Genomic DNA, 26,896 nt, shown 5'->3' with positions numbered 1-26,896 from the left:
TCCAGGTGGCCTCTTTCTGCTATTTGTGTTCTGAAAAGTTTTGAGCTGTATTTGCTGACAAAAGGTATGCAAGTTAGGTCTGTTGTGAAAAACAAAAGGAAAACATCACAGGACGTTAAACATAAAAGTCATTCAGGCATGAGGGGCTTTCAAGGAAATGGCCCAGGAAACAGGGATGAAAATCAGCCAAGCAATTAGGGATTGTTGGTTGTCCTTTGACATTATAAAGGACATCATAAACTTTATAAGGAAGCCAGAAGGGTTCAGCCAGTTGTATGAATTACAATAGGAAGAAACCAAAGGATCGTGCCTTCAGGACAAATGAAAAGAGCCAGCTGCTGGCGGTGGCCTTTGTCAGCAAAGCAGCTCAACACAGTCTACACACCCCTGCTCCAACTCAGTGGATCTGCTTCAAGCAGTGCTCCCATTTCAAGAACCACATCCCCTCGGGATATTCCTCTAGCCCTGTCAGAGAGGCTGGCCCCAGACTCTGGACTTGGGCTGCCTTTCCAGCCTTAAAGAGAAAGCAAATCTATCGGAAGCCATTGCCTCACAAATTATCTGAGCCACGAGAGTCCAACTCCATCTTATGGATAAATCGGGACGAAAGAGGGTGAGGCACCTGCTTAACGTCATGGTCAGGCACAGGCATGGCTAGCAGTCAGACCTGAAGTCGATGCACTTTCCCCACTGAGCCCTCGATTGCCTTGGGAGTGCCCCCCCCCCCCCCAGCTGGCACGTGAAGCTAGTCCCTACGCAGAGCTCTCATACCGGGGTCCATCTCGTTGCCCTCCATCTCATTGCCCACTTCGCTGAACAGGAGCCCTGTTGAGAGGGAAGGCCCTGTTTTACAGGAGGAGCAAGGAACTCCAGCAGACTAGGAGCCAAGTTTAATCCCTGCCTGTTTCCCAGCCGTGCTGCCCTCCCTGCTCGAACCTCCCAGAACACAGGCACTTATTTGCTCATTCCTTCAACCCTTATTGCTGCAGGGCCAGGTCCTGGATCCCTGCTGTCATGAAGCTGACATCACAGGCCAGAGGGAGAGACATTAAGTGAACACATCACTATACAATTATCAATTAAAATACGCGCTCTGATGTAAGTGACGAATCACTAAATTCTACTCCTAGAACCAGTATTATACTATATGCTAACTAACTAGAATGTAAATAAACGATGGACACACGCACGCATGCGCGCGCACGAGAAATACATACTCTGAAGGGCAGGAGGAAGCGGGAAAGGGGCCTGACCGTAGGAAGGGTTCCCTGACGGAAGGAGGCCTGAGCTGAAATCTGAGGACGAGTTAACTGGCTGGCAGGGAGAAGACGACTGGAGGCAGCGGAAACCACGCGTACGGCTCCACGCTCTGCGGCGGGAGTGAACACGGCACATCCCGGGGAGCCAAAGGGGTGCTTCCGCAGGCACGTGGGCACAGGAGTCACCAGCGATTCGTTCTAGGGGAGACCGGGCGCACACAGCGGCCCCCGACAATCAGTCTTCACCACACGAGAGAGAGGTATATAGAAATACACCTACTTCTTTCTCCTCTTCGCAGCACCGCGGTGGCACAAGAGCTTCTTGTGAAATCCCAACCTCTCAAAAGCAGCGGTTACAGAAATTATGCCACGGCAGACGTCGGCAGAGCCAGCGGGACTCTCGGAGGCCGGAGGGGCAAATGCAGAGGGAGGCCACAGCACATTTGCTCTAGCAGCATTTTTATTTACAAACAGCAATTTCCATTGACTTTATACCATAAAAAAGCCATTTACAAGCAAGAAACGAGAATTCAGAACAAAATTAAGCAGCACTGAAATATTCATGTCACAAATCTAAAACAAAATGAATACAAGAGTAAAATATCATTTGAATAAATAGTCTTAAATTCATGCTATAAAATAATCCTTAATGGCAAGTTACTAGTTGATACAGCATCCGCTTAGCTAGCTTCATTTACTTCATATGGCGATGAAGTGTGGACTTGTGAGGTTACCAGTTTATATTGCAAGATAATGACACTGTGTTAAGTCATTCAAATTGCTCAACCATTTATAACGGAAAAAAATGTTAGCCCTACTAATAAAAGTGGTGAGAGAGATGGTTTTCACATTAGGAAAATGGTCATTCTCAAAGAAACCAGGTAAGTTTACCTCTTACTATAGTCAGGGCAGCAACCAAGGGCTTGGGCGGCAAGTCCAAAGGTTGAATTCACAGCATACTCGTCACCGAGGGGCAGCAAGAGGTCTGGTTACTGAATCTGCTGCAAGGCTTACTCCAGGGCTGGAGCCAGAACTAGGGTAGCCCTGTCTGTGCCAGCCCCAGAGGGGAACCGGGGGAAACAAGGTCCTCTTCCGGGCAGAGAAGTCGGGCACTGGGCAGAAACAGTGGGAACGCTCTGGCACTTACTGAAGAAGACGTGTGTGGCGTGTGACAACCATTACAAATTTGGAACAATGTGAATGACTCTTCTGAACGTTCAGTTCAGTTGCACTGAGTAATATGAAATCTATGATTTATGAACTAGATAGTTCCATATAAAGAATTTACATAATTCCCCAATACTTTCATATATAAAATTTAATAAATAACCCTGACCAGTCTAGAAGCACCATTCAAGGGGCATGTGCCCTTGGAAAATAGTTTAGGTGTTGCATATTTGAGTCCCTTTCAGTGGAGGCTTCACAGGAAACCATTACAGAATTTAACAATAACAAAGACAACAACAAAAATCACAGTAACTAATAGAAAAAGTTGTTAAAATAAAATACATTGATTTCTTGAAAGTAAAGCTCATTCACAGAGATGATTCCCACCCCCACCCCCACCCCCAGCCCTTGTTTTGTGTTCCTGCAAATTCTTCCTAGAGTCTAGGCCGTCAAAATAAAAGTAAAAACAAAACCGCACACGAACATATGCAGGCCTATGGTCTGGGCTAAGGGAAAAACAAAGACTTGGTTATAACTGCTGTCATGAGAAAAGACATCTACTCATGCTCTGGAAGATTGAAAAATTTTCAATTTAGTTCTACAGTATATTCTGCTTAACAGTGAACCGACAGTATCCTTTCTGCTGTATTAAAAAAACACACACACACACACACAAACACACACACAACAAAACCAACCATACACACACACACGCGCGCGCGCGCGCACACACACACGAAACCAAAACTGCCAAAGCAGAGCCAATTGGGAGGCTTCCCGCTAACCAAAAAATGAACTTGTCTTCGTGTGCTGTATTTACAAATATAATTTCTAAATGTATTTACAGCTTTAGTAGAAATTAGAGGGGAAAGAACTGATCAGAACGAAAGGAACTGTTTAAAACCCACAAACGTTAGTAAAGTATAAAATTCTTTGTTTTCACAGTTTGTAATAGCAGGTTAAACACCTATAGAAAAGGACGCTGTCACTGTCTTCACATTGTCTACGTATTTGAAAAGGTAGCTCAAGGAGAGACTCAATTATGAACAGACCTGTATGAATTCAGGATATGTTTTGCTGTAAAAGATTTCTTCACAGATCGCTTTTATCTGAATTGGTTTTTGCATCTGTTAGAAACGAAACATCTAACCTAAACCTGTACAGAGATAGGGACTTTGCTTTCCAAAAAAAGAGTTGCTCTAAGGAGTTACACAGCGTACTTCGTCTGCGGAGACGTGGAGGGAACTTCGGGGAGAGAACGTTTCTGTTCTGTGGCCATGTTAATCCTCCTGGCACATCCTCCTGTGACAAGGCACAATTGATTGCTGCTGCCCGATCTGAATGGAGTTAACCTTCCACCCGCCACGCACGCCGAGAAACACGACAGCGTGCTCGCTCAGAGAGGCTACCCAGCTCGGTGCTGGCCTACGCGCTGCCTCCTCGAAGCCCTGTGGAACCTTACAGTACTGGGTTATGGCTTGAGAATTCATTCTTAACACTGCTAGCAGTGGAAAGGGTAAAGTGTTAGCAACATGAATGGGAGCAAGTGGAACTTGCAAAATGCGGAATCATGGTTCTTAGAGAGAAACTCAATCAATTTTCTGCCCCTTAACAGTCCCATTACAATGGTTGAACCTGAACTGTACAATCAAAGCAATGTATAGTTTTGTCAAAGACAATTTTGGATAAGTCACTCTTTGGTAAACTCAAACCAGTGAAACAAATTGACAAATACAAAGAACTCCATGTAAAGAAGGTTAAGACTGACAACGGTGACAAGAACCAGGATATTCGAGGTACCTGCCCCAAGTGCTCTCCCCTCCTGACTTGTCTCATCTATCGCGGAATGCTCTGGAAACCTCTCAGAAGGCCCCAAGCCTGAGTGAAAAGGAGGTGTTCCTTCCCTGAGCCTGACCTCTCATGTCCTCCGTTTGGGCGTTTCTTGTCACGAACTTAACTTGTTACCACCACACAAATTTTTTGCATTTAATTCTTAAAAGAAAAATCAAAACCCAACGTATTCGTGTAAGGAAAAAAAAAAAAATCACAAACGTTTACCTGAAACCCCAGAACATATTTAAGTGGGTAAACACTGGGGGTCCGGCCTCCCCTTGAGGCACGCAGCTTTGACAGGAGTTGAGCGAGTGCTTCAGGGAGAGCGCGCACCCCTGACTTAGGCAGTTTGACAGGAAAAGGCATACTATATACCCGATTTAGCAAACGCCGCTCCTCGGGAGCAGCAGGACTAGAGTGTCATCTGTACGTAGTAACACTGATGTGTGGCGCAGCCGTTCACGTGGGAACAGGCAGATCCTGTGTGCTAGAGACGAGCTACCGCACAGCGACCACCCCCGGGGGCTGAGCACACACAAGGGCCCGAATGATTTTCTTTTCTCAACAAAACAAAACAAAACAAAACAACGAAAACGAACAACAAAAACAAAAACCCCCAAAACCTCCCCCGAACACCCCCTACCTCCCACCATTCTTGGTATCTTAAGAGCCAAAAAAGCATGGAAAACCAGCAAACGTCCATTTCTGTACTCCTTCAACTCCTAAGCCTCTCGAGTTGTGTCTTTTTATGCCTATTTTTCTTTTGGGTGGTTTGTGCCGTTCTCCTGGGGAGACGTACTGGCTGCGGGCTTCAGAGCCAAGGTTCTCCAGCAGGGAGTCTGGAGCGCTGACATCCTACGGGCAGGGCGGCCCGCAGCACAAACTCACCGTCAAATTGCTTCCGAAAGTACTCTGTCAGGGTGCACAGTACCAAAGCGAACTCGTAGAGCCTGTTTTGTTTACTAGAAGCAGACGGGTAAACAAAGTACAGAGCTGAAGACACTTCGAAAGTACTGACAAGACATTTTTCAAATAGGACTCAGGTATGTTTTGATACAGTAATGTGTTTGCCAGCAAGCACATGCTTTTGAGGTCTCTTTTCAAGCTAGAAACTCAGGAGAGGAAAAAAAAAATTGTAATTCACTATTACCGTTAGATTTCACATTTTCTACAACTATACTGACCTAAAAGATACATAACATAAAAATAGCACCACGTGACCCAAAAAATGGTGACACACACAGATTTGGTGACACACAGAGTATCTTAGAGGGCTTTTTGACTGTTGGTTTCTTTAAGCAGGAAACACTGAGAGTGGGGGAGCCACTGAGGCTCTCGTTAGCACACACAATACTAAGATAGATATATTGCTTGCAATTCCCATAGAGTATATCTTTACAAAAAGTACAAATTCCAAGTTCTGCAGTTTCCCTGGGAACTGCATGTAGAAAAAGTTGCTGTGCACCTGAACTAGCTGTTTGAAAAGAGGAAAAAAAAAACCCACAACACTGCTTGGAGAATTTTGTAGACAGAACTACAAATCCCTTTCCTTTAGTGTGAGTACTAACTCATGGTAGAGTGATTCGATTTAGTTACCTGGTGTGTTTCTACAGTACGGAATGAAGGTAGATTCGTAGGCCAGTAAAAACATTGAAAACCACTGCTCCTTTGGGGCTGGCTAATATAACACTACAATATGTAAAAAGGTCAGCACCACGGGTCATCCAGCTTACCTACTGGACAACGAACAAAAATTCCAAACGGTTTCCAACTAGAGTTGAATACATTTTATGGCATTTGGTTTATGTACTTGTTAGGAAGCAGAGCTATGAACACTGTGATTTGCTTTGCTTGCTTTTGGACACAATGAATTATATATATGAAAACCTATTAACATTCTTTCGTAAGGGAAATAAAGGGGCAAAACCCTAACATTGGGTGGGGACGAGACAGAGTCAAAAGCCCTGTTCACATTGTATTAAATTATATATTCCTCTTACATTCACCTCAACCAGAATAAAATCAAATTTGAGAATGTATATATACTATATATATAATAATCGCTTTATTATATATATATATAAATTGTCTAACTACCCCTTAAAAGTAATTTTAAATTAGAAAAGGTTACCCATTTGTATCAGCTGACGGCATCCTAGTCTCTCTCCGTGGAAACGCACTGGTGCCAGTGCACACAACGAGAGAGTATGCCTCTTGGCAGAGAATGTAGGGTCAACCAGTTGGCATAGCTAAATCACTGGCAGATTTGGGATTAAGAGTTCAGCCAAAGAGGAATACTGTCAGCCTGTGTTTTCCCTGGATACGTTGCCCTTCATGCTTTGAGCTCCTTGGGAGAGGGAGGGCGGGGGAAAGGATAAACACAATGAAGTGTTCCTTCCAGAAACCTTAGAAAAACTGCCAAGAGACGGAGAGATTTCCAGATGGTTGGGAAAACCAAAGATTACAACAAAGCAAATCACAAATATGCATTGATTAATGTGCTTTGTTTGGGTGCACTTCGTTACCATCTTAATCAGGAGCATCAGACACTGTGTGAATTTCCATCCGGGAATCTAGGCCCATCTCTGAGGCCGACGCATCATTTTCTAGTTTCTGTTCCACATACACGTCTGTTCTCTCGGGGGACTCGATGCGACTCCTGACTTCGGCTACACCAGGGTGGTTTTTCCGCAGGTGCTGGTTGAGGGTACCTTGGAATGGAAAGCACTTGCCGCAGATCTCACAGCGGAATGGTTTGTCATCAGTATGACCCCGGATGTGGTACTCCAGTTGGTCCTTACGTGTGTACTTCTTCCCGCAGAACTTGCACACAAAGGGGGTGATTCCCATATGGAGCCTCATGTGCCTGTCGAGGCTTCCCTTCTGGTTGAAGGACTTTCCACAGTAAATGCAGATCAGCCTCTCATTGTACGGGTACCAGTGCCCTCTTGCACTCCTCTCCCGGGGGCTGCTCTCATACCCGGGGTTATTCATCATCGCTTCACTGTCAGAACCCTGCACCAAGCCCTGTAGATCACTGTGCAGATGGACAGACAAAGCCCGCTTTTGGCGAGCACGCCCTCCTCGGAAACAGCTCAGCATGGATCTGGACGGGCTGGAATTACTCAAACTTCCAAAAGCTTCGGATACGCTGGTTGGCTGTGAGGCCGCTTGGGAGTAGGAATATGCGTGCTGCAGCACAGAACCGTAGGACCCCACGTTCACTGCCACAACTTGTTCCCCATCCACCATCTCTGTGTGGTACCCGTCGTCCCCCAGGGAGGAGCTGTCGGAACAGCTGGGCCGGTCAGACTTCTCCATCTTCACTTTCACCTCAGTGATCTGGCTCTCCCTCACCAACAGGTCCCCTTGCTCGTGGTCCCCCTCTATCTGAATCTCGTACTCGGAAACGCTCCCGCTGCTCCCTCGGTCCGAGTGCCCTTCCTCCTGTAAGCGGCCGCGCAAAGCTTTGCTGGGCGTCGTCTCCATCCGAAGATCACTGCTCGTGGTGGGCTGCCGTACCTGAGAGCAATATGGAGGGGAGATCTCAACCGGGTTGGCAAAGAAGCTGCTGTCCTTAACTCCATTACGACTCTCTGATGTCTCCTCAGCACCAACAGTAACAGAGTCAACATCTCCAACGCTGATTTTTGAATGGATGCTCTCCAGGATCTGCGTGCACTTGTCAATGACACACTGCATCTGAAGAAAGCTGGCTGCAGTCAGAAAACTGACAACATCCTTCAGCTGCAAGGACATTCTTCCAGTGTAACAAAATGAAAGCAACTGTTCAAACACATTGGGATTTTTAATCACAGATATTGACAAGCCACTCATGGTACTTAATGCTGAATGGTCCCGGAAATAGGGGGAGCTGGCAGCGAGGACTGCTTTGTGGGCTCGGAATGGCTGACCCTGAATGTGGACAATGATGTCACATAGTTTCCCTTGCAGGCGGAGTTCGTTTAGCTGGCTCAGAACAGTGCTGCTGTACTCGGGCACATCAAACTGAATAAAACTGCTGCTGTCCATTTCTACTGACATGAAGCGTAATCTGCAGAAAGAGAGAGTTTCATAATTCACCAGTGACTCCTCACTAAGTACAAGCGGCATAAACACAAGCTTGCAAACACAACACCACCACCACCACCACTGCAGCTACCATGCCGCCTGAGGGTCAGCCTTAGCATTCTTCCTCTTACTGATTTTCAGTCTTTCATGTCTTGGTTAATTCACCGAAAGTCAGATAACCTAAAGATCAATCGGCCTAGTGCCCCAAATGCCTACCATTCATCTTCATCAAAATTATCACGTTATATATGTCAAGTCCTCTCAGCTCAAGAAAAAATATTTCCCTGTTTCACTTACTTCTGAGGATTTGGAATACTTTGTAAAAAAAACAAGCAAACTCATGTAAAGAATGTTCTGCCTCATTTGTATGTTTCCAATTGGTGTTTTTCGAGCAGATGGCACACTGGATACACTGAATGGAGCTAAACCTTTTTCAGTTTAGAATTTGAGTTGTTGTCTTGATGTGCCTTTTTTCCCCTTCAGGTCTGCACACCTTTATATCCTTTTGGATTGGTAATGGACAGAACAATGCTCAATCCCTTTCAGTGAAGAGTTTTAGACAGGAGGAGTAACAAGAGTGATGGACACACCGCGAGCATATTGCTGTCCAACAGTGCTCCCAACTGCAGGTGGGCACACCTTGGGACAGGCTGGCTACCCTTGCCAAGAATCCACAGCACTAAATCTCTCATAAACATGTAAGTGTCCATAGCCCAGGCTGCACACTCTAACCAAAATATGACAAAATCAGATCTAACAATTATATTTTAGTGCTTAAAAAACCCAACCAACTGAAATGTAAGTACCTCCTGAATAAGCACCGAATCAAAGAGAAAATCAGAAAGGAATGAAACTATTTAGAAAAAAAAGAAAACTCACATAAAATCTGCAGCAAGAAGGGTTTAGGAGTAAAATTTACTTATGTCTTCAGCTTGCTTGAAAATGTATCCAAAAAAAGAGATGGATAGATAGGTGATAAAGCAAACAGAGTAATATGTTAACAAGCGTAGAGTATAGATGGTGAGTACAGGTGTTTATTGCAAAATCCAACTTCTCTGTATATTTGAAATTTCTCAGAAAAAATGTTGAGGATCTTGAAACAACAAATTTTAACAGGGAAAGTCAGTGCCTTAAAAGTATTTAGCATTTTTGTTTCCAAATTTATTTATTTATTTTTTTAATGTTTATTTATTTTTGAGAGAGAAAGAGAGATAGCGAGGCAGAGCACAAGCAGAGGAGGGGTAGAGAGAGAAGGCAACACAGAAATCAAAGCAGGCTCCAAGCTGTCAGCAGAGTCCAACACGGGGCTCAAACTCACGAACCATGAGATGCAGTTGGACACTCAACTGACTGAGCCACCCAGGCACCCCTTAAAAGTATTTATCATTAAACAACAAATAGTAAATATACATGAAATCACTGAAGAGGTCAGAAAAGGAACAAATTAAACCCAAAGAAAGCAAAAAAGTAAGAACACTGAACAGCATATTATCATAGAGAAAGTTTTTTAAATTTAATTTCAAAATTATAAGGACATCCTCGGAAACATAACTCATTAAAAGAGTAACATATTGTGACCAAATGTAAGGATGGCTACCTGTTAGGAAATATATAAATACAATCTGTCACATCAATAAGTCAAAGGAGAAAAACCACATAGCCGTAACAAGACACGACAACGTGCCATTTAATCTGACTCTCGCAGGAAAGGATCAACCAGTTAGTTTGACTAGATCACACAAGATTTTTTTTTTTATCATGTCAGAATTTGAGTTAAAACATTTTAGCTAAGGAGGAATACCGTGCCCTTATTTATCCTAGAGTTATGACTGAAATCAATTTGAAATCTGTACGGAAAGGACATATTTTTAGAGTAACATAAATTGGCAGAATTAAACAAAAAGAAACAGAAGTGCCAAAGCATAAATGATCTTCAGGCCGTTCACACTGTTTTAGATGCATGTTAAAACACTTAAGGCATCTCAAAAAAAAAAAAAAAAAAAGAAAAAGAAAATTAAAGCATCTCCATTTATATGGCATAAATCTGATACCAGAAGATGGTGAACAGGATAAAGAAGACAAGTGTCAACCCTACCTAAGTAACAGATTTTAAAGTCCTCGAGGAAATCCTCGCAAATATAACCTAATAAAAGAATAATATATTGTGACCAAACGTAAGGATGGCTACATGTTAGGAAATATATAAATATAATCTGCCACATCAGTAAGTCAAAGGGGAAAAAAACCACACAACCAAATCAAAACTATGCCAAACATGGATTTTAGAAAGTTAAATGCCTTTTCAAAGTAAGGAAAAAATACGAAGAGAGTATTTTCTTAATATACTTTCTTAATATAATAAACAGTACCTACTGCCAACCAACAGCACCATCATCCTTAGAAAGAAAACATTATACCTGCATTTCCCAAAATATATTCAATAGAACACAAGCCCATGAGTTGGTGTCAATATCCCTACCTCCTAGGAAGTAAAAAATGTATTAGCATAATAACCCACCTGCAAAGTCCTGCAGACAAGAATTCTATTTAACTCAGTGGTTTGCACACTCATTTTAGCGTGTAACTCTTCTCCCAAGGTACACATGTAAATATTCCCAAGAATTAGTGTTCCCTGGTGCACAGTCTGGTAAACACTTTCATAAGGCATTCCCATTAGTGCCTGGGAGGATACAAGGTTGTCTGCCCATCACTTCTCTTACTCTTAACATTGTTCTGGAAGTTCTAGCCAAAGCAACAGACAAGAAAAAATTAAGGCCCGAAGCTATTAGAAAAGAGGAGGTGAAATTACTATTCAAGGCAGACAGGACTATTTACACAGAAAACACAGTGAACCACTGGAACAAATCTGGTCGAGGCAGGATCTAGTAAATGGAGCGTTTCATAAGTTATTGTACATAAAACACAAGTTAAGTAAGATAATGACAAGTTGCAACCAACAATAGTAACAGAAACCATAATATACCTGGGGCCTAAACAAAAAATAGTCAGGATCTGCAAGAAGAAACTAACATTTTGATAAAGACAAAAATATGTATGTATAAATGAAGATACATATCACGCTTCTGAAAAATGCAATACTATAGGCACTTTCCCACCAAATTAATTTATAAATATAATGCAGCCCAATGAAGAACATTCTCAGTAACTTCACAAAATGATTTTACAATTCATCTAGAACATTGCTGTCCAACAGAAATATAAGGTTAGCCACATGTGTAGTGTTTTCTAGCAGTTAACACTGTTTAAAAATAAACATTATTAAATTTTATACATTTTTACTTAACCTAACATTTAAAACATTCTCAACATATAAGAAATATTAGAAAGTTATTAATAAGACATTTTACATTCTTTTTTTCCATACTAACTCTTTGAAATCTATGTGTATTTTACACTTACAGCACATCTCAATTTGGAATAATCACATTTTAAGTGCTCAATAGCCACATGTGGCCAGTGGCTACCACACTGGACTGTGTAGATCTAGAATAAATTTTAGAAATTTATTCTAAATTTCTAAAGAAATTTTAGAAAACAACAACAAAAAACCCAGCTAAACATCTAGATGTCAAAATGTATGATTAGGCTACAATTCATTCACTCTAAGTATGTACTGCCTTCTATGTGCCAGGCACTAGGGGTCCCGGGGAGCTGTAATTCTCTTGTTATAAATTGTGACAAGAGCTACGAGATCTTTCATATCGGGCAGGGGCGTTGCTGCAGGGAAATGGTCCAGTCTTCCAGACATAAGGAATGACACACACAAAGAGATTCGTCCTTCCTGAGCGGGAAGGAAAGAAGCCTTCGAGAATGTGGGACAACTGGGACAACAAGCACGGGGGAGGACTGAGGCCACATGAGGCTGTCAAGGTGGGGGGAAGTTAGACTAGGATGGGCCCTGTGGGCCATTTCCAATCAATGAAAAAGGAAGAATTTTTGAAATAGATGCTGCTTGGATAATATGTATATAGAATAATAAAGTTAGATCATCCTCACCACATACCCAAAAATAACTTCTAGAGAAGGTCTTACATACAAAGACAGATACCAGAGGAAGAAACACAGATTTAACTACAGAAGAATTTTTGTACATCTAAAAAATACCTTCTTGGGGCGCCTGGGTGGCTCAGTTGGTTAAGCCGCCGACTTCAGCTCAGGTCACAATCTCGCGGTCTGTGAGTTCCAGCCCCACATCAGGCTCTGGGCTGACAGCTCAGAGCCTGGAGCCTGTTTCAGATTCTGTGTCTCCCTCTCTCTGACCCTCCCCTGTTCATGCTCTGTCTCTCTCTGCCTCAAAAATAAATAAACGTTAAAAAAAAAAAAAAAACAAAAACAAAAAAACCTTCTGAGGGTGCCTGGGTGGCTCAGTCAGTTGAGTGTCTGACTCTTGATTTTGGCCCAGGTCATGATCTCACAGTTTGTGAGTTCAAGCCCCGTGTTGGGCTCTGTGTTGACAGTGCAGAGCCTGCTTGAGATTCTCTCTTCTCTCTCTGCCCTTCCCTCTCTACCCCACCCTCTCAAAATAAACATTAAAAAATAAACATTAAAAAAACTTTTGACCAAAACCAAATGAACAAAAAAGACAAATTATGAAAAATACAACATACACAGCCAAGAAGTATAACACTCTTACAAATCAATAAAAGCAAATATAACAATTGAAAAATGAGCAAAGACTATGAACAGATGCTTTTAAAAAAATTAAAATAGCCTTCAAATACAGATAAAGCGATTGACAGCTTCACTGATAAACAAAGATTAACATGAGACACAACTTTCTCAATTGGCAAGATTTAAAAATGACCCAGCTGGCGGTGCTACAAGGGCTCAGTGCCCTCATATACTACATGTAACAAAAGCTTTACAACGGGCATTCCTTTGGACTCAGCACTCTGTTGTAACAAAAATCACAGATACAGGCACAAGAATTTATCCATAAGTCTGTTCAATTCCAATAGCAAAATGATGAAAACAACCTAAATGTCCGACTTCTTGGGAATTGTTAAAGTATAGCACACCTATGTACTGAATACTATGTCATGATGAAACTGATGGGAAGGAAGAATACAAAGGTAGCTCTACAAAATGTGAGCTCCACCAGAGCAAAGATTTTTATCTCTTTTATTAACTATCACCCAGATTACTGCCTGGCACATAGCAGACACTCAACACTCAATAAATATCTGCTAAATGAATATTTAATAACACAGCAAAAAATCAGGTAACAAATCGACTGCAAGTGAGCAGGAGGGATCTTCACGGGTGATGGAAATGGTCTACAACTGGGTTATGGTAATAGCTGTACAATGTCATAAATTTACTAAAAATCACTGAATTGTACACTGAAGATGACCAAATTCTAGGATATGTAACCTATACCTCAATAAAGCTGTTGAAATACAGGTAACAACAAAAGTAGGAGATTTCTAAAATTATGTATGTATATGCAGATATTAAATATACATAGAAATAATACTGAGATATATACAAAATGCATACATTAATGTAAGATTCAAAATGGCTTATTTAGTTAGTTTTTTAAATGCTTATTTGCTTTTGAGAGACAGAGCACATGAGTGGGGGACAGGCAGAGAGAGAGGGGGACAGAGGACCTGAAGCAGGCTCTGCACTGACAGCAGCAAGCCCTATGCGGGGCTTGATCTCATGAACAGTCAGTCACCTCATGACCCAAGCAGAAGTCACTTAACGGACTGAGCCACCCAGACACCCCAGATTCAAAATGTTTTTACTTTCTTCTTTGCATTTTTCTGTGTTTTCCAAACTTCTAACAGTGAACATTTGTTACTTGGAGTGACCAAAAGAAGTAAAATTAAAAATATTTCCAAATCCCTGCCAGATGATAATTTGACAGATGCTGGTGGTAGAGTGTAAAGTGAGCAAATACTCTGGAGACATTTTAGTGATGTCCAACGAAATTACAAACGCACGTTCCCCATGTGCCCTAGGAACTAACTACAGCACCGGACAGAATGACAAAAGATTAGAAACAGACTACCTGCCCATGAAGAGGAGCGTGGTTAATAACTTATGGGACGTCCACACTTAAAACTACTTACTATACAGCCAGAAAATAACAAACAAGGAAGCTCTTTTCATTCAGACATGAAATAATCACCATGGTGTACTGCTCAAGGAAAAGGGTGACGTGTGCAAGAGTATACGTGTTGTCTGAACAAAGCGCTGTGAAAAGACACACACCACTGTGTCAATATACACACATTGTACATGTGCACAGACTACTTCTGGAAGGATGCACCACAACAATAACCTCTACCGCCTCCTGGGAGGGGGACAGGGCAGCTGGGAGCCCTGCCAGCTCTCAATGAATCTTTTTAGACACATTTCTAAACTATCTGAATATGTCATTAAAAACCAGTAACATTTTTTCAAAAACTTAAGACGCCTCATCCAGTTTTTAAGGTAGGAAAAGATCGTAACAGAACTGTCAGGGGCACGAATCGGAAGTGAGATCTGGGTTCAAACGATACCTGCTTTCCACCTATAAAACTCTGGGCAAGGAGCTTTAGAATCTTTTCAAGCGTCAGTTCTCTTGTCTTGAAAATGGGAATGACGATGACAGTCCTTGCCTCACGGTTCAGCTCGTGGTGACGACTACAAGTATGTAGAAGCAGGAAGCACTCAGCACAGTGGCTGCCTGGTCCATAGTGATCATGGTTTGCTCTAAAAGACTTTTTCTAGGGGGACAGGAGCAACAAAGAGAACTGACTTTAAAGGTAGCCTTGGATATGAATCCCGCCTCGGCTACTTTCTAATAAAAATAATAACAATGAACATTTAAACAGCTATGTGACCTTGGACAAGTCAGTTAACTTTGATTTCCTATTGAGAAAAGGTCTCAAGGGGCGCCTGGGTGGCACAGTCGGTTAAGCGTCCGACTTCAGCCAGGTCACGATCTCGCGGTCCGTGAGTTCGAGCCCCGCGTCGGGCTCTGGGCTGATGGCTCAGAGCCTGGAGCCTGTTTCCGATTCTGTGTCTCCCTCTCTCTCTGCCCCTCCCCCGTTCATGCTCTGTCTCTCTCTGTCCCAAAAATAAATAAACGTTGAGAAAAGGTCTCAGAACAACTACTACCCAACAGGAGTACTGTAATGATTAAATGAGGGAAATTTATGCACTGAACGTGTATAAAAGCTTACACACGAGTACTCACCTTGTGCTAAACACCATATATATATATATATATATATATATATATTTTTTTTTAAGTTTATATATTTTGAGAGAAAGAGAGAAAGAGCAGAGGAGGAACAGAGAGAGGGAGAGAGAGAGGATCCTAAACAGACTGTACTGGCAGCACAGAGCCTGACATGGGGCTTGAACTCATGAACTGTGAGATCATGACCTGAGCTGAAATCAAGAGTCAAATGCTTGACTGAGCCACCCAGGCACCCCAACACCTTATATATATTAATTTGATCCTTTTATCAACTCTGTGAGGAAATACTATGATTGTTTCTATCTCATAGATGAAGAAATTGAGGGAAAGCGGTTAAGATACTGCCAAGATAAGGTAACTGACAGTTAAGATACTGTCCCACAGTTAAAAGATGAACTTAGTCTGACTCCAGAAGTCGTGACCCTGACTATCACAGACTGCCTTCTAGAAATGCAGATACTGCCTGGCACCTACCAAGTGGTCAAATGTTAACAACGCATTATAGCATGGTTGCGACACAAGGGTATGTAAATAGTGACGCTGGGAATTCAAGGGCAAAAGGGAGGTGGGCTCAGGCTTTTTCTTTTTTTATTTTTTTTAATGTTTATTTATTTTTGAGAGAGAGACAGAGTGTGAGTGGGGGAGGAGCAGAGAGAGAGAGAGAGAGAGAGAGAGAGAGAGAGAATCTGAAGCAGGCTCCAGGCTCTGAGCTGTCAGCACAGAGTCTGATGCGGGGCTCGCTCAAACTCAGGAACTGGGAGATCAAGACCCGAGCTGAAGTGGGACTGAGCCACCCAGGCGCCCCAAGGGCTCAGGCTTTTTAAAGGTAGAGTCCTAGGCTAAAACCAGTAGAAAACGGAAAACAAGCATTTCCGAAATAGTCTAACTGAAAATAGCTTCACAGTAAGGCTTCACTTGAAACAAAATCTTACACTTGAAAGAAAATCACTGGAGAGAAAAACCAAAGACCATGATTAACACCTAAGAGAGGGATTCCATTTTTCTGCAAATGAGAAAGGAAGTGCATCACTCTCCTCTCCTTTACATTAACGCCTCCTTCTGGCCACGACAATGAGATCCAAAGCCCTCTGCCTAAAGCTGCTAACAAGTAACACTCCAGAGAAAGAGGCTTCTAAAACTCTGACACACGGGGGAATTTGCAGGTAATTTCAGTCCTAGGCACGTCACCAAGCTAAAAGGAGTAAAAGACATAACTGATCACCAGTTCTACATCCAATGACCCAATTTGTCAGGTCTGGTGGTCCTGAGGTAAAGCAAGTCAGAACCTCTTGATGAGATGATCAAGTTCAACTATGATCCTCGGCTCCTCTGTATCAGCAGTTTCCCAGCGTGGTTTCTTGTAGGTCTTGATTCCTCCCCCGCAGAGAGTGCCAGTGAGCCTACACCTAACTTAGGTCAATGCTTCAGTAATTTCATCTTTAAAAAATAAAATATATGCACATGGTCAAACTTCAAATCCTAGTACAGAAAAATATAAAATGAATAGCAAAACTCTTCCCCTGTTCCTCTTCACAAAGATAATCACTGCTAAGAGTTCTTAGTGTTCTTTCAGAGAAAATTATAAACACATATCAGCGTAAGCTGTTCTGTACCCTGCTTTATTTGTTTTTTAATTTATTTGAGACAGAGAGAGCATGCATGCAGGCGGGAGGGAGGGAGAGAAAGAGGGAGGGAGGGAGAGGGAGGAAAGGAGAAGGAGGGAGAGGGAGGAAAGGAGAAGGAGAGAGAGGGAGAGAGGGAGGGAGGGGGGAGAGGGGGAGAGGGAGAGAGAGGGAGAGAGGGAGGGAGGGAGGGGGGAGAGGGGGAGAGGGAGAGAGAGGGAGAGAGGGAGGGAGGGAGGGGGGAGAGGGGGAGAGGGGGAGAGGGAGAGGGAGAGGGAGAGGGAGAGGGAGAGGGAGAGGGAGAGGGGGAGAGAGAGAGAAAGAGAGAGAGAGAGACAATGAATATCCCAAGCAGGCTCTGCACTGTCAGAGCCCCACGTGGGGCTCAAACTCACAAAACCGTGAGATCATGACCTGAGCCGAAATCAAGAGTCAGACACTTAACCAACTGAGCCACCCAGTTGCCCCTGCACCCTGCTTTAAAAAAAAAAAAATGTATTTAATATACCTTAAAATCTTTCCATAGAAGCACAAACTCATCTACTTCATTATCTTTTCTGACTTCTGACAAGGAAGGCTGTGTCACAATGCACTCAGCCAGGCCTCAAATGATATCCTAAACAGGAAAAAATTGACATAGCCACGATATTTCCTCCAAGCAGAGGACTTTGCTAGGATCATGGTTTCATTTCAACTGATCACGCCAAATTATGTCCCAAAGGCCGCAGCAGCTTCGCTCACCAATGGCACACGAACTGCCTGTTCCCCCCGCCCCCCACCAGCTACCAATAATGAGCATTCAACTTTTTCACTTTTGCCAGACTGATGAGTTTAAGATGGCATCTCATGCTTCTGAAGTGCCTTTATTTAATTATAAATAAGGTTGATCATCTATTTTCACGTTTAATGGCAATTTGTCTAAGTTTGTCTTCCAACTGCCTGTTCATATCCGTTGCCTGTATTTGCATTTTTTACTGAATTGTCAGAGCTCTTTGTAAATTAAGGAAATTAGCCTTTTGTCTTATGTGCTACAAGTATTACATTTAATTGCAATCACTAAATCGCATACTGACTGGGAATTTAAATTACTTTTCTACATTTATAGGAAATATTCATTCACTCTCGATCTTCCGCACACACAAAACCAAAGGGAATTCAAAGACGAATAAGACTCCCAGTCTTGCAATTGGAAACAGGCTTAACACGGATTCCTCCCAACTCAGAGAGATGTGGGAATGAAATTCATTTCTGATAATGCAGAGATGTGATTTATATATTAGTTTTTCATGGACTAAGTTTGCAGCTGCTTCAGAAGACAATAATGAATTTGATTATTCCTCTCACTAAATACATCAGAATCAGTATTCTTTAATTCAGAAGATTAATCACAGATCTGTCGTATTATATTAAGCAAAAAGCCATCTCCAAACTAGACATTTGCATTGCTATTTTAAATTAAAAAAAACACAAGCATATATCAGCTGGACATTTTTTTTTTAATTTTTGAATGTTTTTATTTTATTTTTGAGAGAAGAGAGAGTGTGAGTGGGGGAGGGGCAGAGAGAGAGTGAGACACAGAATCCGAAGCAGGCTCCAGGTTCTGAGCTGTCAGCACAGAGCCCGAGGTGAGGCTTGAACTCACGAGCCGTGAGATCACGACCTGAGCCGAAGTCGGATGTTTAACCGACTGAGCCACACAGGCACCCCTGGCTGGACATTTTCATCAATACCTTTTCTTTTTTTGAAGGCCACTGATTTTATTGATTTAAAAACCTTTACAACAGTGACTATTCCGCCAAAAAAAGAGCCAAACAGCATAAAACAGGCCAGAGGTGGGGGTGGGAGTGGGGTCAGGGCTGGGAATCCACTCAGAGAAGCATCTGACATGACGCTTGACATGAAACTGGCAGGGAAGGAGAAGGGAGATGCATGCAAGAGCGAGAATTTCAAAAAAGTTGAAATGGTGAGGGAAGAGAACCCCCAAAAGACCTTGGAGTACACTGCAGGTGGAGTACAACAGCAATCTCTTCCTTTGTAGAGGACAGGGGAGGAGTCCCCACGCGGCTGCAAACTCTGGAGACTCCACGCTGGGGCCAGGGGCTGGGGGCTCCCCGGAGAGCCTCATAAGAAGGCGTTGCACCTCTCTTGGCATCGGCCCCGCACGTGTCCTTCGGCCGTTCCGGAAGAGAGCTTCATCTTTCTTTAGCACCAGGAACTGGCCAAGGACCACATAGGCCTTGTCAAAGCCCCGTTCCTCCAGCTTCTTGCCCAAGACTTCACCAATCCCGGCCAGGCTCCCCACTGGCTTTTCCCCCATGGGCGCTGCCACAGGTCCCTGTGCTTTTGGGAGGTCGTCACCTCGATCAGCTTCATCGGCAGCTCCGGCTCCCGTAACAGCTCCTCCCACCACACAGCTGCTCACAGCCGACACCTTTAGTATTTATTTTAACAATAGTTTTGTTCACTTGTTTGTAATGGATAAGAACGTGAAACACCTCTTTTAAAAACCACACGTGATGAGGACTTAGTTGAAGCGGGCCGCTGGGAAGTTCAAGTTGTCAGCTTCTCAACCTGTTCAGTCCTCTTCTGCTCATTCAACCAGTAGACACACACACCTCAGGCTCGGCCAATCTCTTTAATGAGACAATACATTCACACCCCTGGAAGCAGCTTTCACCTCCTACACAGCCTCTGCCATGGTCAGCCGGTGACATTTCGCCACCGCCACTGGTCTCAACAGCGTCTGGGAAGGACTACCTGAGGTGGATGGTCCTGACACCCACCCCCACGCTAACCTCAGCAACTGTAAAAGGGGGTCACTGGCCACCTCCCACACCCTTAGCCTTCTTCCTTCCTTGGGAGAGCCCATCATCATCATCGATAAATAACATCGAATGCTTGATAAAGACGAGGCATGTCACAAAGGACTTCTCTGCATGATTTCCTAGAATCCTCTTGCCCTCCCCACAGAGGACAGTACTATTACCCCTATTTTATTTCATTGTATTTTAAGTTTATTTATTTTGAGAGAAACAGCAGAGAAGGGGCAGAGAGACAGGGAGAGAGAGAACCCCAAGCAGGCTCCAGCGGAGCCCGACACAGACTCGATCTCACCACCCCGGGATCGTGACCTGAGCTGAAATCAAGAGTCGGACGCTCAGTCCACCGAGCACCCAGGCGCCCCGCCTCTATTTTAGAGATGAGGAAACTGAGACTCCAAGAGGCTAACTGTCCCAGGACGGTCCAAAGTCTGCCCATCTAGACTTCCTACACAGTAATTCCTAATCCGTGTTTCATTTGCTGGAGGGGAACAGCAGGACCAGCAGAAGTCAGGAAGAGCTGAGGAAAAGGCAGGCGAAGAAGAAAGCTTGCGTCAAGTTACATTCCTGCCCCGGCATGGTAGCCAGCCAGGGAAAGGGAAAGGGACAGGGACTAGTGGTAAGCATCCCCCTCTTGTTGCCAAGGGCTGCTACTCCTTCTGTGAGGAAGGGAATGGAGGCGGCCAAGTAGGGGAATTTTATTAATATCCACCAAAGTTACAAATGCACGTCCCCTGTGACCAATTTCAGCTCTAGCAATTTACTACAGCACCCTCCTCCTAGAGCAGAATCTCCAATAGAGATTAGAGATTAAGGGCTTTGGGGGAATGGGGGTGGGGGGGGGAGTCCCAGGCATCCTGGCGGCTAAAGTATATTATGCTTTCCATCTTCATAGCTTTTCCTGGTCAGAGCCCCTTACCCTTTAAATAAACACTTATCTTCATGCTAACGCCTGAATTAATTAGAAACCACTGGTCTGAGGCTCAAGTAACTGGTCCTTTTGGTGTTTACAGGTGAAAGTCACAGAGCAGACACTGCCAAGACACAGGTTCAGCCCAAGTTCAATAGCATCCGAAGCAGCACTGGGACTGGTGTTCAAAAAGCCAGAGCAGCCGGCGTGAGGGGCTATCCAGGGATGACCAAGCACCGAGGACAGCAGTCAGGCCAGCGAGGCCAGGGGCAGGCCAGAACCATGAGGAGCAGAGAAGGAGCAGGTTCGGGAAAAGGGACCCACGCCAGGGAGTGAAGGCAGACTGCGCAACCAGAGAAGGGAGGACATTTACACAGCAAGGCACTGTGGGCACAAGCCACGGGGGACACCCACACTGTGCATCGTACAAAGTCAGCCTGGGAAGCCCCTCCCACAGACTGGAGGGAAAAAGCAAAGGAGAGGGGTCCTACAGATAGACATGCACGCATGGTCTGAAAAGAAAACTAAGATCCGATGCAAGACCACAGACAACGAGGCTTAGTTAGTGACGTTGCTGGAAATCCCTAAAGATCCCACCCAAAAAAGCTACAGAACTGTCTAGTCTTGCCACACCCATGCGTCAGGACAAGGCACTGTTCTGAAATCCAACAGACGAGGGAATCTTATCCCTAATCCTGGTTCCAAAGGTCACTAAGAACTAACACATTTTACCTGAAGGAGCTTTAGAATAAAAAAGCCACTTTGCAAAGACAGCAAAGCCACAGTCTAGCAGACAGGACTGATCCTGACAGGGGTGAACGATACTGGGGATAATCGATACTCTGTTCTTCTCTCACCCCGCTCCTCCCACCGACTTTGAGCAAAAGGGGGAAAAGGCAGGGACAGTCCTCAGATACGGCAACACTAGAGGCTCACGTGGACGGAAACATGGCTAAGGGAGGCAGCGTGAGTTTTCAAAGGTGTTGCATGTTTACCGATCCTATAAAGCACCAGGGAATGGAAAAAGGGTCCCATTATTTTCCATTTAATGGAATTAATTCTTATCTTCTATGGCAATATTTTTATAAGGCTTGATTATCACCAAAAAATTAACTGAGAAAAGCATGGACGCATTTATTTATAATAACGACTTAAAGGCCTTTCCAAGCATGACAGAAATCCCAGAAGCCACAAAGGCAAAGATGAATACATCTGCCGACATATGACAAAAAAATACCCTCTGCAAAAACCAAAAGTAAATGACATACTGAGGAAAAACACATGCACATTTGACAAAGGGCTACTTTCCAAATTCCCTTATATTGTCAGATTGGTACGACACAGAAAATCCTACGGAAGAAGGGGCAAAGGAATTAACATTGCACAGAAAAAGAAAAGACAAATGACCAAAGAACACATGAAAAAATGTTTAGCTTTATTCATGACTAAACAAGGAAAAATGAGAAACCAGTTGTAACCCATCAGACCTGCACACATTTAAGAACTGGCAAGTGTAATCCTGAGAGAGAACCTGGTAAGATCCAGAAGAATGTAAAAGGAATTCACCATTTGGTCCACCATTAACTGCTATGAATTGAGCCTACAAAAGTCATACAAAAGTATGTTAGGATATATGTTAACAAGGATGGGCACTAAGCATTTTTATTTGCTGTAGCAAAAAAAAAAAAAAAAAAAGAAAGAAAGAAAAAAGAAAGAGAAAGGAAACAACTTCAAAATCCATCAAGAGGAGACTGGTTAAAAAAAAAAAAATCAACAATGAAACACTACACAACTATTAAAAAGGGTAACCTATATGCTTTGATATAAAAAGAGCTTTATTATTTACCCCGAACCAGCATGCTATGGAACAGTATGTATGCATACATGCAATTCTTTTCATGTACTTTTTTTTTAAAGTTTTTATTTACTTTTCAAGAGAGAGAAAGAGAGCACAAGCGGAGGAGGGGCAGAGAGAAGGAGAGACAGAGAATCCCAAGCAGGTTCTGCCCTGTCAGCACAGAACCCAATGTGGGGCTCGAACTCAGGAACCATGAGGTCATGACCTGAACCCAAATCAAGAGTCAGCCGCTTAACCGACTGAGTCACCCAGGCGCCCCTTCGTGTACTTTTCTTAAAAGAATAAATATACACTGCTGTATCTGCTCTGGAAGGAAATCACATGAAACTTAGCGTCGGTGACTTTGGGAATGAGGACTAAGGAGTGGGGAAAGGGAAGGGAAACAGGCTTCAGTTTACACTTCTCGAATGTTTTATCACATAGCTGTATTATTCTCACTAAAAGTTTTTTTTAAGACATGTGTAAGATTCTACCTAAAAATATATAATTTTGTAAACCAAAGAATCTAGAGAAAGAGAAAGATAGGCTGCAAGTGGATAATTAGTGTATCAAGAAGACAATTATAGAGGCAGAACCCGAGAGCCATGAGGAATAATGACAAGCTGATTACTTCTGACCAAAAAGACTTTACAAAAAATCAAAACGGAACAAAGGAAAGCTTCCTGGTATTTGTAATATGTGAACAGGGCTTTGTATTTCAAATAGAAACAGAAAGAACACTTCAAACAGAAGGGATGGCAGGAGCAGGGAACACAGGAGTGAAATGTGGGGTGTCTGGGGTAGTGGCCAGGACCCGGGTTTGAGGGGTGACACAGCACAGACGAGAACCACTGTTGGAAGGTGAAGGGCCTGAACACTAGAGAACCCAAACTGAATTCTGGCAGCAGCCAACTTGAACATGAGTCCAAAGAAGGACTCAACAGGACTTGGAGACTGACGGACGCCAACTGTCCTAAGAGGCAAGTGGGTCCAGCCCCAGACAAGGAGTTTGGGCTGCCCTCTGGGCATCTGCATAGAGCTGTCTGACAGGTAGTGGGAAGTAGGGGTGTGCAGCTGTACAGAAACATCAGATACCGATCTGGAAGGAACCAAAAATTGTACCGAGGCCTGACGTGGTAAGAGGAGGTTACTGAGGGAGAGAAAACAGAAAAAAGTTTAGCTGAGAGCAGAAACGTTTTGCTGTTTGCTCCTATGAAAGAGGTGCTGTAACATGGTCTGGAGAACGAGGTACCCCACACACTCAGCCCTCTCCTCAGCACATCATTTCATTAATGAAATTCTGCATCATGCCTTTTGTCAAGCTGTGAGGAAACTGCACAATGAAAACCGGGACCTAGCCTAGTGTCATCTTCCCGCACGGCTAACCCGTTCAGAAGAGAGCCTAGAGAGGAGACAGGATGCTTAGATGCCATCTGGGCAAAACACCCACATGGGCCTCCCAATCTCCTCTACAACATTCTTGGGTAAAGCTCTCGAAGTGTTTCCCCATAATGGCAACTGGAACAAAAGCGCAAGTGTAAAATCTGAGCAACTGGGAATGTGCTACTGAGCTCACATTCGCGGCGGTGACCGGAGGGCAGGGACTATGGGAGCCCAGCACAGTGTCTGGCAGAGAGAGGCTCTCGGCACATGTCAGCTGACCCAACCTGAACCAAACTGGTGGCGCAAAATCCCCGGCTGCCGCCATCACTACACCCCCAGCCCTCAACTCTTCCTGCTGAAGACCCAAGAGGTACAGGTGAAATCTACCAAGGTGGCTCATTCCCATCTAACCCACAAACTCTCTCATTTAAAAATACCCAGTGACGCTGCTAAGGAAAGAAGGCAAGGTTACAAATCTGGAAGTTATTTAAGGCACCAGGAGATACCATTATTCTCAATCGAGATGCTCACAATTCCAAACCCAGATCTGCACCTGCGGGATTCAGTCACTTGCTGGAATCAGAGCCACAAACCAATCTAGGCTTCCTCTACCAGGCACTGAAGACCTAAGATCCCTAATTTCCATTCCATACAAAAAGTCACGAAAAAGACCACAGATGGAAGCACTAGGGACAGCAGGCATGGTAACAGCAGTAACAACTATATAAAAATAACTTTTCTAGGTATTTCTGCCTGGGTCTAGATCAAAACTAAACTTGAGCTGTCATGAATTACAATCTAATCCTTTAGAAAGCACCAGCCGAATAACACCAGGGCTGCATAAAACATTCTGGTGCTGCTGAAACCCAATGCACGAAAAAAATAAATAAAATGGCATTCCGTGATGGATATTCATGAAGCACTCATCCTAATTTAAAAGAAAACAAGTCTAGAGTTCTTACTGCATTAATTCATGTGAGCCTGAAAGAACATTTTTATCCAAACTGTTAGATTTCCTACCAAGGCGTTAACATTCTCCAAGTCTGCTCAGTTACACTAATTCTGAGAGTACGGCTTGGTTTGACAGTGGGGTTTGTCTTGCAGTCAAGGCAAAACATCAGAAGCTTCTTCTGAGCTGTCCGAGCAGGGGAGGGATGGCCTCTTTAACCTCATCTGCAATGAATGTCAAGGATGAACAGTCATACTCCTACTGTGCGGAGGGCTTCGTAAGCCCCGTACCTCCTCACTGAACATTCCTGACACCTTTCTGAGAGATAGTGCGGCCCACCCCATCCTCCAGGGAAGGGAACAAACTCAGAGGGACCAAGAACCTTTCCCAAGGTCACTAAGGACTGCTGAGCCAGGATTTGAACCTGGGAATTCTTATCTCCTGTAAGAGTAAGGCTTTAATCCAGGCACGCTGGTGAGATACAGGGTTTGTAGCGGTACTGGACCCTTACTGATCAACTTTGAGTGGAACGGGAATTCTCATTTGAAGATGTATCATTACGCTGGCATAACGATAATTAAGGGTTTACAACGTTGCACTTTGAGTAGTCTGCAGCCATTTCTCTGCGTCATGTCCACTATACCCAACAACATCTTTCTACTTCTATGAAGTAGGCAAATAGATGTTTCATTAATTCATCACAAATGAGAAAGACGTGTTTCATGTATAGCAATGAGTAAGCTTTCTTAAGGCCAAGAGCTCAAAAGTGGCATCTTATCTGCTTACTGCTGGCATTTCCCAGGACACTGGACCTAGGAAACACAGGAAGACCCGCCTCTGAGGACAGAAGTGTTAGAAAAGCTCACCTTGAATCGCTTTCTTCCGTGAGGTTTTCCATGCCATCAATATCAACCAGAAAATAACCATTAGAAATTAAACTGCATTCAGTTGATGGCCTTCACTAAGCTAAATTCAGCAGTCAGCTATAAAACATTAAATGGGTACAATTAAGAAGTCTGAAAAACACGAAGCAGGATTTAAACCAAAGTAACATGAAAACTAATGGGAATAAAACACAATGATAGCATTCTAGATTCAGGATACTGACATCAACAAGTGCTTCGATGGAGAGGGTCCAGAAACATGCAAAAATTCACAGCTCAGAGAAGCTGAGGTTCAGCAGCCTATCATTTCTCCACCTTGATAGATTTACGTGTAATGATGATGACAGTGACGGTGGTGGTAATGAAAATGTATTAAACAGTTAATAGGAGCCACAAACTCTACCTCCTTCATTTTTATTTTTTCCATTTTAAAACTCACAGCAACTCTATCAGATGGATTTTATTATCCCCACACTAGAGATGAGAAGACAGAGAGGCTCAGAGACATTATACAAATTACCCAAGTTCACAGAGATGGTAAGTAGCCTTGTTGGGATTCAAATCCAGGCCTATCTTGTTTCAAAGCTTACGTTCTTTCCCAACAGTCTCCAACAGAAGAATTACATGGCTTTTTTCTTTCCTATAATCAAGAGTAAACTTTTTAATCTTTCAAAGATTCGTTTCACGCTATCTGCACTCTCAGAATGAAAACCCGGGTCACCTGGGTGGCTCAGTCGGTTAAGCGTCAGACTCCTGGTTTCGGCTCAGGTCATGATTTCATGGTTTCGCTGCGTGGGGCTCTGCGCTGGAGGCTTGGAGTTTGCTTGGGATTCTCTCTCTCCCTCTCTCTCTCTCTGCCCCTCCCCGCTCCCTCGAGCTCTCTCTCTAAATATATAAATACACTTAAAAAAAAAAAAAAAGAATGAAAGCCAAAAATATCCGAATG

General features: G+C 43.6%; 1 protein-coding gene across 6 annotated transcripts in view; it reads right to left on the bottom strand.

Moving 5' to 3' along the window:
* Positions 1-1,701: 1,701 nt before the first annotated feature.
* The window catches only part of ZBTB34 (zinc finger and BTB domain containing 34), a 47,057-nt gene continuing 21,862 nt past the window's right edge, over positions 1,702-26,896 (bottom strand). For 2 of the 6 annotated variants that reach the window (XM_019816535.3, XM_023242727.2), the window contains exon 2: positions 1,702-8,313. In XM_019816535.3, coding sequence (XP_019672094.1) covers positions 6,789-8,313 — 1,525 coding nt within the window. In that variant the 3' untranslated portion in view covers positions 1,702-6,788. Of the gene's footprint in view, positions 8,314-10,848; positions 11,622-25,137; positions 25,291-25,932; positions 26,797-26,896 lie in introns of those variants that run through there. The other 4 variants (XM_045042477.1, XM_019816536.3, XM_045042476.1 and 1 more) reach the window with 4 other exon arrangements.

This window comes from Felis catus, chromosome D4, assembly GCF_018350175.1.
Source record: "Felis catus isolate Fca126 chromosome D4, F.catus_Fca126_mat1.0, whole genome shotgun sequence".
Taxonomy (NCBI): domain Eukaryota; kingdom Metazoa; phylum Chordata; class Mammalia; order Carnivora; family Felidae; genus Felis; species Felis catus.
This window is presented reverse-complemented; position numbering and strand designations above follow the sequence as displayed.